General features: G+C 46.9%; 1 protein-coding gene across 2 annotated transcripts in view; it reads right to left on the bottom strand.

The window, feature by feature from the left end:
• PDE6C (phosphodiesterase 6C) overlaps positions 1 to 14,832 on the bottom strand; it is a 47,472-nt gene that overhangs the window by 31,082 nt on the left and 1,558 nt on the right. Inside the window, exons 2-8 of one of the 2 annotated variants that reach the window (XM_059398151.1) lie at positions 9,645 to 9,797; positions 9,452 to 9,541; positions 8,383 to 8,523; positions 7,068 to 7,142; positions 5,798 to 5,862; positions 5,631 to 5,697; positions 1,157 to 1,204 (exon numbers count right to left, since the gene is read on the bottom strand). In XM_059398151.1, coding sequence (XP_059254134.1) covers positions 1,157 to 1,204; positions 5,631 to 5,697; positions 5,798 to 5,862; positions 7,068 to 7,142; positions 8,383 to 8,523; positions 9,452 to 9,541; positions 9,645 to 9,797 — 639 coding nt within the window. The remainder of the gene's footprint in view (positions 1 to 1,156; positions 1,205 to 5,630; positions 5,698 to 5,797; positions 5,863 to 7,067; positions 7,143 to 8,382; positions 8,524 to 9,451; positions 9,542 to 9,644; positions 9,798 to 14,832) is intronic. The other variant, XM_059398152.1, reaches the window with a different exon arrangement.

Genomic DNA, 14,832 nt, shown 5'->3' with positions numbered 1-14,832 from the left:
GCAGGTCTGCAGCCTCCTGGCAGCCAGGGCCATCGGAGCCATGTGTGGCTTCCCTCAAACCTCAGAGCACAGCCCCGGGTCCCCTGGGTCAGCTCCCTTCTCTCCCCAGTCAGACAACAGCTGCTGAAGGTCAGACACTTTAGAAAGTGCTTGTCCCCTTTTGTTCCTTCCTGTGCACACTTTTCTGGCACCCAGCTGCCGTAAAGGTCAGGGTCAGGACCAGCACAGTGTGGTCACCGTGAGGCTGTGGCTGTGAGGGGTAGGGAGCTGGAGCAAATGCGCCATATGGTGTTTGTGTGATTTCCATGTGGGTGAGCAGCAGGACGAGTGGGGAGATCAGAGGGAAACCTTCCAGGAAACTAGGCAAGGGCACTTAGGTTTGCCTGCCCAGCTTGGGACGCTGCTTCTCATCCGGTCCTCAGGCCCCAGGAAGCCGGCATCTCCATCAGGCGGAGATGGGGCTCTGTGTGTGTGTCAGTGTCAGACAGGAAGCCAGGACCATTGGCCCCACAGGGAGGGCTGTCTCTATTTCTGACTGGAGCCCGGGATAACTGGATGTTTGTTAAAACAGGACACTAAACACAGGCCAGAAGGCAGAAAAGGAGAGGCTGTAGGGACACATGCCAGTTTCTCCCCAGCAGTTGCGGAGTGGTGGAGAGGGTTGGAGAGGACCGGGGCAGAGGGGGATCCCTGGATGTTGCGGGAGGAAAGATAAAACCAAGAGTCTGACAGCAGGAGAGACCCCCAAGGACCCAACAAATAGATTTTCTTCCCCAGTAAATTGCAGGGAAGGGCCTGGGAAAACCACTAAAGGGCTGAATCCAGGTGGTAGTAGGCATACAGCTAATCACTCAGCCAAAAAACACTTAGTGAGCACCTCTGATGTGCCAGGCACTCCTCGGAGCCCTGGGCGATCAGGAGTGGGTAGAATGGAGCCATGGCAGAGCCCGCACCCTCCACCCCCTGTTGCTGGGGTGACAAGCATCCTGTCTCCTTCTCTACTCCCCCTCCTTCTCTCACCTCTTCTGCCTTCCCTGAAGAATCTGCTCTTTGGCCCAGCCAGGGTGAATGGGACAGAAGAAGCCTTGAAGGCCACCTAATCCCAAGGGACGGGGAGCGGCGCTCCTGGGTGAGGCCTAGCTGAGGGCAAAGTTACCTGAAATGTGAAGTATTCATCTGCAGGGGCATTCAGCATGTTACAAATCTGTAAAGCAAGAGGACATGAGAGACCTAAAATATCATGTGGCGGAACCATGAACCCACAAAGCCCACGTAAAAAAGAATGCGGCGGAGGAGGGTTTCCTCCACAGCTCTACATGGCGCGCAGGTAAATTATTCACACCAACCTCGGCTGGGCCAAACTCACTCACAACACACTGAGGGTCTAATTAAGTCATTGTATGACATGTAGCACAATCTTGGCTCTTTCTTATTCCCAGTCTCTCAGGATTCTTCTTCCAAATTCCAAACAACTAGCAGTTCAGAACGAGGAGAGGAGGAAGCTGAGCAGAAGACAGCTCTGCTGGGGCAGGTGTGGCTGTGATGCTGGGAAGGCTCTGTTTCTCTCCCTCCTTCCCTCCCTCCATCTCTCTCTCTGTTTCTTTCTTTCCTTCTTCCTTTCTTTCCTTCTGATGTGGGACCTGAGTTGCAAGCAGGTGGCTAAGGGAGGAGGAAGCTGCCCGGCAGATTTAGGTACAAGGTAAGTAGTCACTCTGAGATGTCATGTGAAGTACTGAATTCAGAAACTACTGCTTTCAACCACAAGGACAAGAGACATTCCATTCTCGGTAATTTTTAATTATCTGTATGTCAGATCATAACCACAAACAGGACTCAGTAAAATGTTATAACTTTCTTTCCACCAAAACTATAGTAGATCCTTAAAATCATAGCATTTTAAAGTTGGAAGGAATGTTAGTCATGAAGCTTGAGCTTCTTCTTTTAAAGATGAGGAATTAGAAGCTCAAAGAGGTTAAGAGACATTGTTCAAAACCATGGGAGGAAGCTCAAAGCGGAGTCTGAGTGAGGGGGCTGGTGTGGCCCGCTCTCCTCGGGAGAGGCAGGGCGGCCGTCACTTGTAAGATCTGCCCATTTCCATGGCACCAATACTCCCACCGTGGGCAACAGTTTAACAACCTGCTCATAAAGTTGCCAAAACTCTAACACTGGTGAACAGGGAGCAAGGCCTTCTACCCCCGCTGCCCTGGCTCTCGGGGGTCACCCCTGCTTCCCCCCTCCCCCCAGCGTTAGCACTCACAACCAACCGTGGTCAAGCCGTACATGCTGGGTTTGTGCTACTCTTAGGAAGCAACTGTGCAAGTCTTCCAAAGATTTTGTTAGCATACACAGCTAAAGAGTCGAAGGAATTACGGGTGCCATCCATTAATTTTCCGGTCTAACCTTTGTGAATTCGTGGCTGAGCATCCTTTGGGTATGTTTTAAAGAGGCAAGAAGTAGCTTAGTCCTCTTTTCTGACCTTTCTACCAACAGTGTCAGTTTCCACCCATACTTTTTTTTTTTTTTAAGATTTTATTTATTTATTTATTTGACAGACAGAGATCACAAGTAGGCAGAGAGGCAGGCAGAGAGAGAGGAAGGGAAGCAGGCTCCCCACTGAACAGAGAGCCGAATGCGGGGCTTGATCCCAGGACCCTGAGATCGTGACCTGAGCCGAAGGCAGCGGCTTTAACCCACTGAGCCACCCAGGCGCCCCATCCACCCATACTTTTAAGGCCCCTGGAGAACATCTACCTGTGGGTCAAGATCCTAGAAGCCAAGCTTTTTAGCTCAGTATTCAGAAATCCTTGCTCTCTCTCAGTTCCCACATCTTAATTCTAGCTTGGCTTGATCCTATATTTCATGCCTCCAATGCTACAATCTGGCCTAGTTCTCATTTTTAATATCTGAGAAATCATTTAACTGGTGCCTGTCATGTCCCATTCAGAGCTGGGAGGTACTTGTTTAACGAGAACTCTGTGCGTGTGTCCCCCATGTCCAGAGAGGTCAGGCTGCGGGACTTTGCGACAGCTCGCCCTAAAGCGTGCCTCTACTTTCTCTCTCTAACCCAGCGAAATGATTGAGGGAAATGTTTTAAAAAGCTAAAAGGAAAAGTTTCAGCACTTTATAGGTGCACCAATAATTATGATTAAAATTGCAGATCATTTTTATCTAGAAAATAGCATCTAAAAATTTTCAAAGGCCCCATCTCTTAAATAATTAGGTCAGTAACCTTATTCTACAAATGTGAGTGGTAAAGCCCAGAGAGGTCAGGGGATTTGTCCAAGGTCAAGGATTTGCCAAGGGATTTGCCCAAAGCAGTACTGAGTCAAAGCACCCAGGCTCTTGAGCCATAGTCTCTCGCTCTCTTGGCCAGAGTGTGCCGCCATATTACCAGAGGCCCCCAGGGAGGCATGGCTGAGGCTGAGGCTGTTGTAATGTTTGACATAATCCTTTAGACTAGGGTTTCCCAGCCAAGATGGTGTGCAGTGTCTGTGGGTAGAGATCAGTGATGCTGCTGAACATCTCACTATGTACAGCATAGCTTCCTCCCCGCCCTCCGCCCAACCCAAAGAATCATCTGGCTCCAAAAGTCAATAATGTTAAGTTTGAGAAAATGCTGTGCTAAACACAAAATGGGTTTTTAGTAAATCTGGACCCTTGTAAGTACATCATATGGGGTGACACCTTTGGGAGGGAAAGGGAAGAACATTAATAACTCCAGCACAACAACTGTCCATGGAAGCTGGCCCAGGCTCACTGGGATGTATGCTCACCCTGATTATGGAGTCCCAGGAAATGGCTCAAGCTCACCTCTCTGCAAATCAATTCCGACTTTGGGATTGCAATTGGTGAGAAGTACCTTAAACAAGATTTCCAAGAGTTTGCCACCAGTCCTGGGCTACCAGCAGAGCAGGGATGGGGCCCAGGGTGGGAGTTGAGATGTGGAAGGTAGTGGGGCAGTGAAAGCAGGGGGTCTGTGTTAGAACCGAAACCTGGGGGAGAATCCTCCCCTGCTTTGGGAATCCATCTCTTGGCAAGTTGGTTATATGGCAGTTTGATGACTTGTCGGATTAGCCATTCAACAAATTGGCTTTTGACACCTTCACTTCATCCAAATGGATTTTGGCGGGGAAATCCATTTCTCTAGGAAATAGCCAAGGAAAGAATAGGTGCTTAAAAGCCAGGGCATAAATCCCTCCACACTGACCATGGCAGGGTTGGCTGTATTGAATCTGATAAAACTCCAAACAGGGATCTAGTAGGTGGCCTGCCAGGAAACCAAGGATGGGGCCTATGGTTGAGCAATCTGGTGATGTATTGAAGCTGAAAGTTGTGGTACCTGTGGACTCGGGAATGAACTGGAATGCTTTGGTCATTACTACTAAGTCAGGAATGACATTAAAAAAAAACAATCCTTTTGCAAACATGAAAATGTGATATTTGTTTGTATATAGTGCTGTTTATTCCTAAAGGAAATACACTTGTTTTTTCTCTCCTTTTGCTTTTCTTCCCCTTTGGCATGTCTCAACACTAGAAAAAGGGATCATGTCATCTGTTCGAGGCCACCTGGTCTGGTAACCAGTGAACCCAAGGTTTAGGCCTCCCGGAAACCCCAAAGTAAAGTCCCCTGATGTATGAAGAGCCTTCAGCCACATCCAGAATTTTCCTACCATTCCAAACCCAGCAATATTCACACTAAGCAGGTTAACCTAGCTTACCTCTGACCCTTGAGTGGCTCTATTAGTCACTATAACTTACATGCCCATTTACTAAATAATGAAGATGAATGAACACTGCCAACAACACAAGGACAACACTAAAGAAAAACCAAATATGCAATTGAGTGCTATAAATACATTACAGAAACTTGGATTTGTGAAGGGGAAGATAGGAAAATGCCAACAAAAAAAAATGTTGGAAGCACTGAACTCTCTTGCAGGGAGGAATCTTGATGCCAAAAGAAGACACAGATGGTGGAGAAGCCCAACAAGGGAGAGAAATCCGCCATGGAAAGAAGGAGAGTATGGTAGAAGAGTGGGAAAGCTGTGGTGAGTCTAGTTCTCTGAACTTAAGACTTATGGGACCTACCAGAGACCTCTTGTTTGTTGTCTCCCTACACCTGAGCTCTCTTCGCCAGACCTGGCCAGCTATCTGTCCACCCCATCCCACCCTGACCTAACAGACCAAGGGAAAACTCTTCACCTCCTTTATTAACTCACTCATTTTGCATGGCCGTCAGTGGCAACGTCCTCCATTTACATATTTTTGTCTTTTTTCAGTAATTTCCCATGCTTTGAAAGTCTTGACCAAGGTAACTGTACTTGAGACCAAATTAAACCCAACATGAATCATAGTCACAGACCTTCAAAAGACATCTGAAATTTGCATGACTACTGAGTGAGAAGTTGGGGGGATGGATGGGTCTTTCTCATGTTAACTAAATATTTTCGTGTCAAGTTTGGAAGTCTCTAGTTAACCTCCTTTCAACTGCCAGGAGTCCTCGCTCCCACGTCCTGTGAGGGCATGTCAATCTTTCCTCCTGCATCTCACTTTCACATCCGTTCCCATCCCATAGCTAGTAAGAGTTTCATCCAATACTATTCAAGATTTGAATGTGTTCAGGAACTTACAAATCCATTTTCGGCAACGTATGTTGGCAACCCACTAACGAGAGTCCAGTGGTCTGCAGGGGGGGTCCTTGAGGAAGATTAGAAGAAAGAGAATCATTGCCATACAGAGACACGCAATGTGCACAAAGACAAAATGGCAACTCCTGCTGCCTCAGGACAGTACTCACGGAATCACTTTGATCTCTTCTTTTCCATGTAAAATGTAATCAATGATTTTATAAAAGATGACTTCCTAAGAGGAAAGAGATTATGAGAACAATCTTATTTCCTAAAGAAAAAACTTTTCATCAGCGAACTTGTACTTTAAGGCTCATTTAATTACGCCTCATTTTATGCTTGCTTAAACTACCGCAGCCACTGTCACATCCTGATTACAAGCTCGCACTACAGCTGGAAATACTAGTGGCTCATTAGCCACACAAACAAGACTGTGCAGCTAAATTTTATTTTATTTTTTTAAAAGATTTTATTTATTTATTGGACAGACAGAGATCACAAGTAGGCAGAGAGGCAGGCAGAGGGAGAGAGGGCGAAGCAGGCTCCCCGCTGAGTGGAGAGCCTGATGCAGGGCTCGATCCCAGGACCCTAAGATCATGACCTGAGCCAAAGGCAGAGGCTTAACCCGCTGAGCCACCCAGACGCCCCTGTGCAGCTAAATTTTAAAAGCGGAATTTATCCACACAACTTTCAAAGGACTCTTGTTTTACTTTTAACTGATCCCTTTCTATTATCTGGAAATACCTGACTGATAACTAGTAGTGGAACACAGCATGTCACTTCTCAACCTCGGCCAATGTGTTTGCTCCCTTCTCCACTGTGCAATGAACACTTCCCACCTTCCAGCACTGGCCGATCGGAGCAGGTGCCTCAGGAACAGGATTCAGTGGGTGCTTCATCAAAGCTGGGAGGAACTGGAGAACTAGTCTCTCTACTTTGGGCAGATGAAGAACCTGAGGCCGGGACACATTCCATCCCAGTACCCTCACTTTCCTTTGCTGGGAATATGGTGGTGAGACATTGTTCCTGCCCTCTGAAGCTTGCTGGCAAGAGGAAAATTTAATCCAATCCATCCCTCGCCTGGAGTCTCCAATCTAGCAGGTTTGAAGGAGAGCCTGGGCACTGGGGCTCAAAAACCAGGCCGGTGGCTCTAATGTGTCCTTCCTGTTTGACAACTACTGATTCACCAAGCCCAGCTATACAGAAAAGGAAACTGAGAGGTAAACAATGAGTTTAGACAAGGACCACCCAGCTGGCTTGGGCAGAGCTGAGACGTGGACTTCAAACTCCTTGTCCAGTGCTCTTTCTACTACTCTGAGGTCCCACCAAAACTTACGGGACAAGGACCCAGGGCCTCTCAGACCAGTGCTCTTTCCTCTCTGCTGGTTCTAGAGCCCTGTACCAAGCACACATAGCACAGAGGAAGATGTTTGCACTTACTCGGCCATCTGGGGTCTTTGGACCTTTATAAGGCTCGACTTCTCCAAGCTTGATTGGCCATTCGTCATAGAATTCCTGGAAGCAATTATATTTAAATATTATCAAACAAACTGTTCCATGACCTACCATGTCTTCTGTGAGTTTCATGGCTTTGCATATTTTATGTTAATTTAGAATTCTGGAATTTTAGAGCTGAAAAAGACCTATAATTCCCGGCAATACTGCTTACGAACTAAGGCTAAGAGACAGTGAGGTCTCTTAGCCTTTTTCCTCTGTAAAACACGGATAATAATAGAATTTATACTATAGGGTGGTTGTGAGGATTAAATGAGCTATACATGCAGAACACCAACCCTGACACATACGTAAAAGAACTCAGTAGTCAGCAGCTCTTTTATAGATAGTTTAACTAAATCTAAGTAGGTTAAGAGGCTTGGCCAAGGTCACGCGGGGTGGCCAACAGTGCAGGCTGCCTTACCCAACATCTATTCTCCCCCTCTTCCTCTCTAGAAGACCCCCATTTTATTTAGGCATCAGGAAGTCATTTTCTCAAGGCAGAGGGGCCTGCACAGCCCCTGAGTGGCCTTTATAAGGTGCCTGAGATTAGTTGGGTGGCAGGCGCACAGCCAGTTCTGGATAGCGGAGAAGGGGGGGAAGTCTGCTGAGCCCTTCTCGGGAAGGGCATCCCTCGGATGAAAGGCAATGGAAGTAACATTTGTAGGAGGCACCTCCCAGTTTCTTCCTCTCTGTGTGCTACCTCTGGAGTTGCATCAGCCAACTTGTTACCCCCAAGGGGAGACCTTATCAATATGCTGCAGGCAGTGGAGACCATGCCAGGGGAAACAGGAAGCCCCTGGGACCTTGATAACTGCACTGAGCTCTGAATGACCCAGCCTTACGCTGCCTGATCTTGGGTCTTTTTGTTAAATGAGATAATAACTGTCTTGCTATTACTTACTGGGTCTGATGTTCCTTGCAGCCCAAAGCACCCCAACCAATACACTCAACCACCAAGTCCCAGAGGCAGGATCAAAGCCCAGCTCTCCTGACACCTGGTCCTGTGTTAATCCGCTTAGAACAGTTACTCTGATAAAAATAACTTCGATTAACATGGAGAATAAGAATGTAAAAGATATAGTATTCATTACTTATGTTGAGCTAGGAGCGCTCCAACTGAATTAATGAAACAAGATGAAAAATTAACATTATATATTGTGTGTGAATAGTATCCATTTTTTAATGGATCACATTTCATGTGGTGGGTGTTGTATAGATGATTTTAGGGGAAACAAAAATGTAATGGAGTGACAAGGACCTTCTCCTTGGTCATGTCCAGCAGTCCGATGGAGTACCGCTCACAATTCAGATATGTTCTAACTGTGTAGAGTGCTTTGTGAAACTGACGCTCCACATCTGTGAGCTCTTCAAATACTTTGTTGGCTGACCACATGAGGATCTGAAAGGGGGAAATAAAAAGAAAACACTTAGAACAAAACTCACGGTGAAGAGGTAGAGCATTTGCCAAAAGAAAGCATGAGATGCCTCCAATAAAAGAACATGTATCACTGAACAATGTAATTTCATTTTTGAATTTGCTCATGTCTGACCCACTACTCAGATTCTCTGAGTGGGATCATGAGCAGACCCGTGCAAAGGTGAAGGTCTCTGAAAGCGGTACACCATGACTGGTCCCCAATGTCAAAGGGCAGGTGACCTCACATTGGAAGCAGAGACAGTCTCCAGGCAGAGGGTCCAGTATTGGTGATGCCCTGGCACCTGCTGCTCCCCTGGGGGGCAGAAATCCATATGCCTCCTTCCACGTGTCCTGAGCTACTCAGAGGTTACCTCATCTGGACAGTTGGCTAGGAGAAAACATTGGAAGACCTTCATCCCCACCCCTCTCCCACCATTATACAGATGAAGAAACTGACATCCAGAGAATGGCCTGGTTGCCTGGTTCCCAAAGTTGTTCCATATCCCTCTGGCTCAAGGAGGCAACAGACTTCAGAAGAGGGATTTGCTCCTGAAATTAATAGCTTCCATATGGACCAGGAACTCCTAAGAGCTTTGTGTGGATGAATTCATGTAATGATCAAATGATCACAACCACCACATAGGGTAGGTACTATAATTATCTCACAGAAGAAACCATGGCTACCCAAGATAAAGACGAGGGAAGTCAGTTGTACACACAGATGGAGGAGCAGGGAGGTGGGGGTGGGAGGCAGGGGCAGACATGAGAAGACAGCCAGGACTAAAGTCTTGGAATCAGTTCCACTTGGCTTAAACCCCCAAGAGCGATAGGAGGGGTCTGGGCTTGTTGCCTCTGGGTCCCTTTGTCAGAACAGGAAAGCATGGAGTGAGGAAGGTCAACTTCCAAGTACCTGGCTTCTTCGGGATTCAATGCTGTACAGGTAGTTGGTATGATGAAGTTTTAGGATGACAGAAACAAAGTTGAGGTATTTGCAAAAGATCTACAGGAAGCAGAGAAAAACAAATTAGCTATGGTATCTCTCTTTCCATTAAATAAGAAATAAATTCCCTGAGCCTCCAGCTGGATACCCAGGGTAGCATTACCTCCTCATCCTGTTTGGAAAATTCAGAGGCATTTACTTTGTTAATCGCCATAACCACGGCAAGAACCTCCTTGCCCATCACGATCGGAGTTGCCAGCAGGTTCTTTGTGACATAGCCAGTTTGTTTGTCCATGAAGTCAGAGAAATGGCTATTCTGAAAGACACATTCACACGTTTGCCAAAGCTGTATAGGACCATGAAGTGTAAGTCTAAGAATGGCACCAGAATGTTCTCTCTAGTCCAAACCTGGTCTGGACAGGCGACCAGGACCCCAGCACAGCGGTCCCACCCACACCCCCATCCTATGATTGCACAGAGTGAACTCACGGGTTTCAGGTTAAGCGTCTCCCACCTGAGCTATGGCCTATCTAGGCGAGGCTGTGGTAGGGCCCGGAGAAAGGAGGTGAGGTTATGGCCAAGAGGAAAGTGGGTTGCTAAGAGGAAACAGGGTTACAATGGACAGAAGGTGTGCAGGGAAGGAGTCACAGCTGGGTTTACAGGTGTAGGGCCACGGAACTCAGCTTTCTAATCGTGAGAGTAAAATGTGCGTGAAACCAGACAACCAGTACACCATAACATAAAGAAAAAAATGAATGACTCCTCAAACTTCTTCTAATCTTGCTGACTTGAGGGAATCAGTGTTAACAGCTTGGTATGTGTCTTTTTTTTCCCTTTATTTTTTAGAGATTGATTGATTGATTTGAGAGAGAGACTGCAGGGGAGGGGAGGGACAGAGAGAGAGGGAGGCAAGCAGACTCCTTGCTAAGCAGGGAGCCCAACCCGAGGCTCCCTCCCAGGACCCCGAGATCACGATCTGAGCCAAAACCAAGAGCAGACACTTGATAGACTGAGCCACTGGGTGCCCCAGTATGTCTCCTTGTACGCCTTTCTCTAACTCTTGGACAAAGTTTTTTCTTTTTTATAAATTTTCCTTTCTAATTCACACCATGCTTGCAACCTATAATGATACTTTACAGACTTCCCTCCAGACCTGTGCAAATGGGAGTGAATTCAGCCTCTAGATTCCTACCCAGTACTGCCCAATGTGGGAGGCCCGTGGTACACTCAGCCAGTCTCTACTGACTCCGTAGTTTTCTTCACTGAAAACATGAATCACTCTTGCTTTCATTTTTATGGGATGGATCCGGAGGTGAAAAATCTCTTTCGCGGGAGCCACAGATATATGCAGTTTGTATTTACACCGATGACTGTTATAAAAGGTGAGAAATCTTACTTCCACTGGTCACGGGTGAAGGGGCCCTCTTGCCAGCACCACAGGCTTATCAGTTTTTAATGTTCTACCAAGCCAACGTCTTTCATACATGTTTCTCTCTCTCTCTCATTCTCTCTCTCTCTCTCTCCCTCTGTGGGAGAGAGGAAGTGGATCTTCCCAGATACAAGCCTCATGCAGTAGATGGGAGAGATGATTCTGACACCCTAACCATGGAAAGGGCAGAGTGATGAGTGTGGCAATGTCCCCAAAAGGAAGAGTTTCAGAGGGTCAAGGACCGCGGTTCTTATGGGCTGTAAGTTAGAGGATCGCCCACTCTAGATAGGTGTAGACACAGCCTTCCCTGGTTCATACTATCTCATCTTTGAACCCGAGTCTCCTTCCATTGGAACTAAACTTTCTGCCTGATTCTGAGACTCACTGGCCAAAGTGAATGGGGTTTTCCTTTCATAGTTTGTATTATTTTCATTTCCTTGTGTTGATGGTTAACACAAACCCTTAGGAGCTGGACTCTGTTTAGTTTCCAAAATTAAAAATATGGGAGTCCTCTGGTGTGTGACTTCTGGGCCAGAATCTCACCCAGGGAGCAGGGCTCGTTGGCCAGTAGAACCTTCAACTCAGCAGTGGACCTGGGCTCTGCCTCACAGACCCCCACAGACACACTCAGATTTGCAGACCTCCCAGCAGACCCACTGACCCCCACCCTCCTAGAATAGAATCTGTCTTCCCCAGGAATCTGTCCTCTTAGTGGGTGAATCACTCCTGCAGAGGACCTGGTTAGGAATGGTGAGATGCTAAGGGAGTCAGAGGCAGCCCCTTATCCCAGATCTCTTTTCTGCATTTCCCAGCGTGGACCCACACAAACCAACTCTTTACTTAGGAGGCCACGTCATCTAATGTTGAAGAAGACTCTGGAGTCAGAATTCCCCGGCTAAAACAAGACCCCGGTTCACCTGCTAAGTGATCCCGGGCATGCTATATAGCCTTGTGGAAATAGGAAGCCTGACAGTGTGGACTCTAGAGTCCCTGACACGTAGGCTAACACCGTGTGGGTAGAGCACTTAGAAAAGTGTCTGACATATGGCAGGAGCTCAAAAATTACTGGGAAAAGACACCTGGAATTTTATTGGGCCTCCCTGGATGAGAAGAAGTTCTCTTTTGCAAGGGCCATTCTGCTTCTAGTTCTAGCTTTTGTAACCAATCCTAACCACAGAAGAAAATAGATGCTCTTATCGATGTAGGCCTTCTATGCCTTATGCCCGGAAGCATGCGTTTGCCTGAGGGCCGGTGTCTGCCACCCCACGCCCCTACCCTACCTCCACTCCCCGCCTTCAACAGCCACCTGTTTCCTAACCACCTGATCTGCCATTCTCTCTGCATCTGGTAACATCTTCCCTCCGAGGCCAGGACATCTCCAGACTTTGTTAGCTCCTTTCTCTTCATCCACTGCTTGCTCAAGCCAGCTCGCATTCCATTTTCCTCCTGACCTACAACCCATTATGGGTTGCAATCCCCTTCGTTTACACAGCAATCTTGACCACTAAATGCCAGATCAGATGCACACACACTAGGCAGTCGCGTTTCTTTGCAAACACACTTTACTCGTCAGCTTCAAAGCTCCATGCTATTTGATTCTAGATTCTAAACACAAGGAAGTATTCCTAAATTCATTTGGCTATTTCAAAAAAATGATATGCGTTTCAAAATATAATGCTTGCTTATTATTGTATCAGAAAGCCCTACATAAAACCATCCATCAGATGACAGGTAGGCAAGGCGAGGCTTTCGGGTTCACTAGCTCAAACAACCCCTAGTGAAGTTTGCTTGAGTAATTCCTATAGTTCTCAGATTCGCAAACTCCCCTGGGTAGACCTTCAGAGAAGTCCCTGAAGGCATCTGGGAAACACTGTGTCCAGCAGCAGACTGACCGGGTCCCTCATCCAATCTCAGCATTGTTAAATTCTGATTAAGTATCATTATTCCTCGAGACCAGGAGTCAGAAGAAAGAAGGGAAGGAAGAGGGCACTGGGAGCGAGAGGTGTTCTGTTAATTATTGAAAACTTAGGACTTCTCCCGCGGCTTTCTTTTAAACCACAGTCAGAACGAGAACCACCCATAGAATTAACCCTCAGTTTTCCCAATAGAAAAAGAAATAATTAACCTGAGAAGGATATCTCTCTGTTTCCTGCTATTAAAAGTTTTCCTGTCTTTTAACCTTTTTAAAAACAGGTGATAATCAGTGACCCTTTTTTGGGGGCACCTACACCTAGCCCCCAAACACCCCTGGGCCTAAATACAGTATTCTCACGGTTGTCGTTTACTGAGCACCTACTAAGAGTCAGGCACTATATGTTCATTTAATCTGTATATTTATTTACCTCCATGCCTCAGGTGCAGAAATGCAATCTATCACACAGTTACCTAGTCTCAAACCCACATCTGTGCTGAGGTCTGTCTGATGCCCACATTGCCCACCAGAGAGAAGCCACGTGTGGTCAGTGGCGTGGTAGAAGAGGGGAAGGGGAGTTATGGCCCCAGACCTGCCACATCCTGCCTGATTGGCCTTGACAAGATTCTTCCTTGTACAGGATGGAAATAAAGATATGGTCCCTTGTTCCTCACAGGATCTTTGCCAGAATCAAAGGAGATTAAGAATGTGAACATGCTTTATAAATGGTCAAATACAACAAGAAGGTAAGAATGAGTAGAAATTTCATGAAAACATTGGTTTCCCTCTTTTTTATTTTTGCAGATTTTATCATAGCGATTCAAGTCTGGCAAGTTGCAGGGATGTGGGGGTCGGTGGAGGGTCGAAAGAGTAAGGATGCCTGGTCTGGCCCAGCCTAGACGCAGAGTAAGGATGCCTGGTCTGGCCCAGCCCTTCTCACTCACTGACCATACCATGGGCTCTAGGTGAGATGCAGCCCCTGTGACCTCAGCTTCCTGTCTGCCCCAGAAAAAGAGTCAGTTCAAGATTCCTGGAGCCCCTGCCACGGAGGATCCCCCGATTGCTCTGAAATCCAATTTCCGCCCCCTCTGTTCACCCAACACACCAGTGGTTTTCAATTCTGACTGCATTTTAGAATCACCTGGAGAGCTTTTTAAAAATGCTACTGCCGGGGCGCCTGGGTGGCTCAGTGGGTTAGAGCCTCTGCCTTCGGCTCAGGTCATGATCCCAGGGTCCTGGGATCGAGCCCCGCATTGGACTCTGCTCTGCGGAGAGCCTGCTTCTTCCTCTCTCTCTCTCTGACTGCCTCTCTGCCCACTTGTGATCTCTGTCTGTCAAATAAATAAAATAAAATCTTTTTAAAAAAAATGCTACTGCCTGCATCCCAACCCCTCAGAGTCTGGTGTATTGGTCTATTGCATCTTGGACAGTATTTTTTAAATGCTCTAGATTCGATTTTAATGTGCATTTGGAGTTGAAAAGCACCATTCTTCTCTCCATAAGAAGAAAATATTTACAAGTGATAGAAATGAAAAGCAAATGAGGCCTTTGTCTCTGAGCTGAAGAAGGTGTCTCTTCAACTCAGCAGTTCTCCATCCTGCTCAGAACAGCAGGGAGTACTTAGGGAAAAGGGCAAGGGGACAACAGGGTCCCCCCACCGCCCACCTCCATTTCCTGCTCTGTCCACCGGGTGATGCTCACCACGGACAGCAACACACCAAGGCTGCCTGCTCTTCCCAGCAGCTCTCTGCCATCATTCTCTTCTCAACATGCAAACTGGACTCATTGATAATGCATTACAACAGAAATCATTTTATCCATCTCTTTAAACAATTTTTTTTTCCAGAAAAAAAAAAAAAAAACTTTCATGTCACTTTCTTGAGTTTGAAGTCCTAGTAACTTTGGAGAGGGGCTCGCTCTCTCGGGGACTGGCCGGAAGCATACTACCCCGTGAGAAAACCTCAGGGTGTATAGGCATAGCCTCCTAACTGGTGTCTGGAGAGTTTTGCC

The sequence above is a fragment of the Mustela nigripes genome, chromosome 4 (genome assembly GCF_022355385.1).
Source record: "Mustela nigripes isolate SB6536 chromosome 4, MUSNIG.SB6536, whole genome shotgun sequence".
NCBI lineage: Eukaryota > Metazoa > Chordata > Mammalia > Carnivora > Mustelidae > Mustela > Mustela nigripes.
Note: the sequence above shows the minus strand (reverse complement) of the source record. Positions and strands in the feature narration are given on the sequence as shown.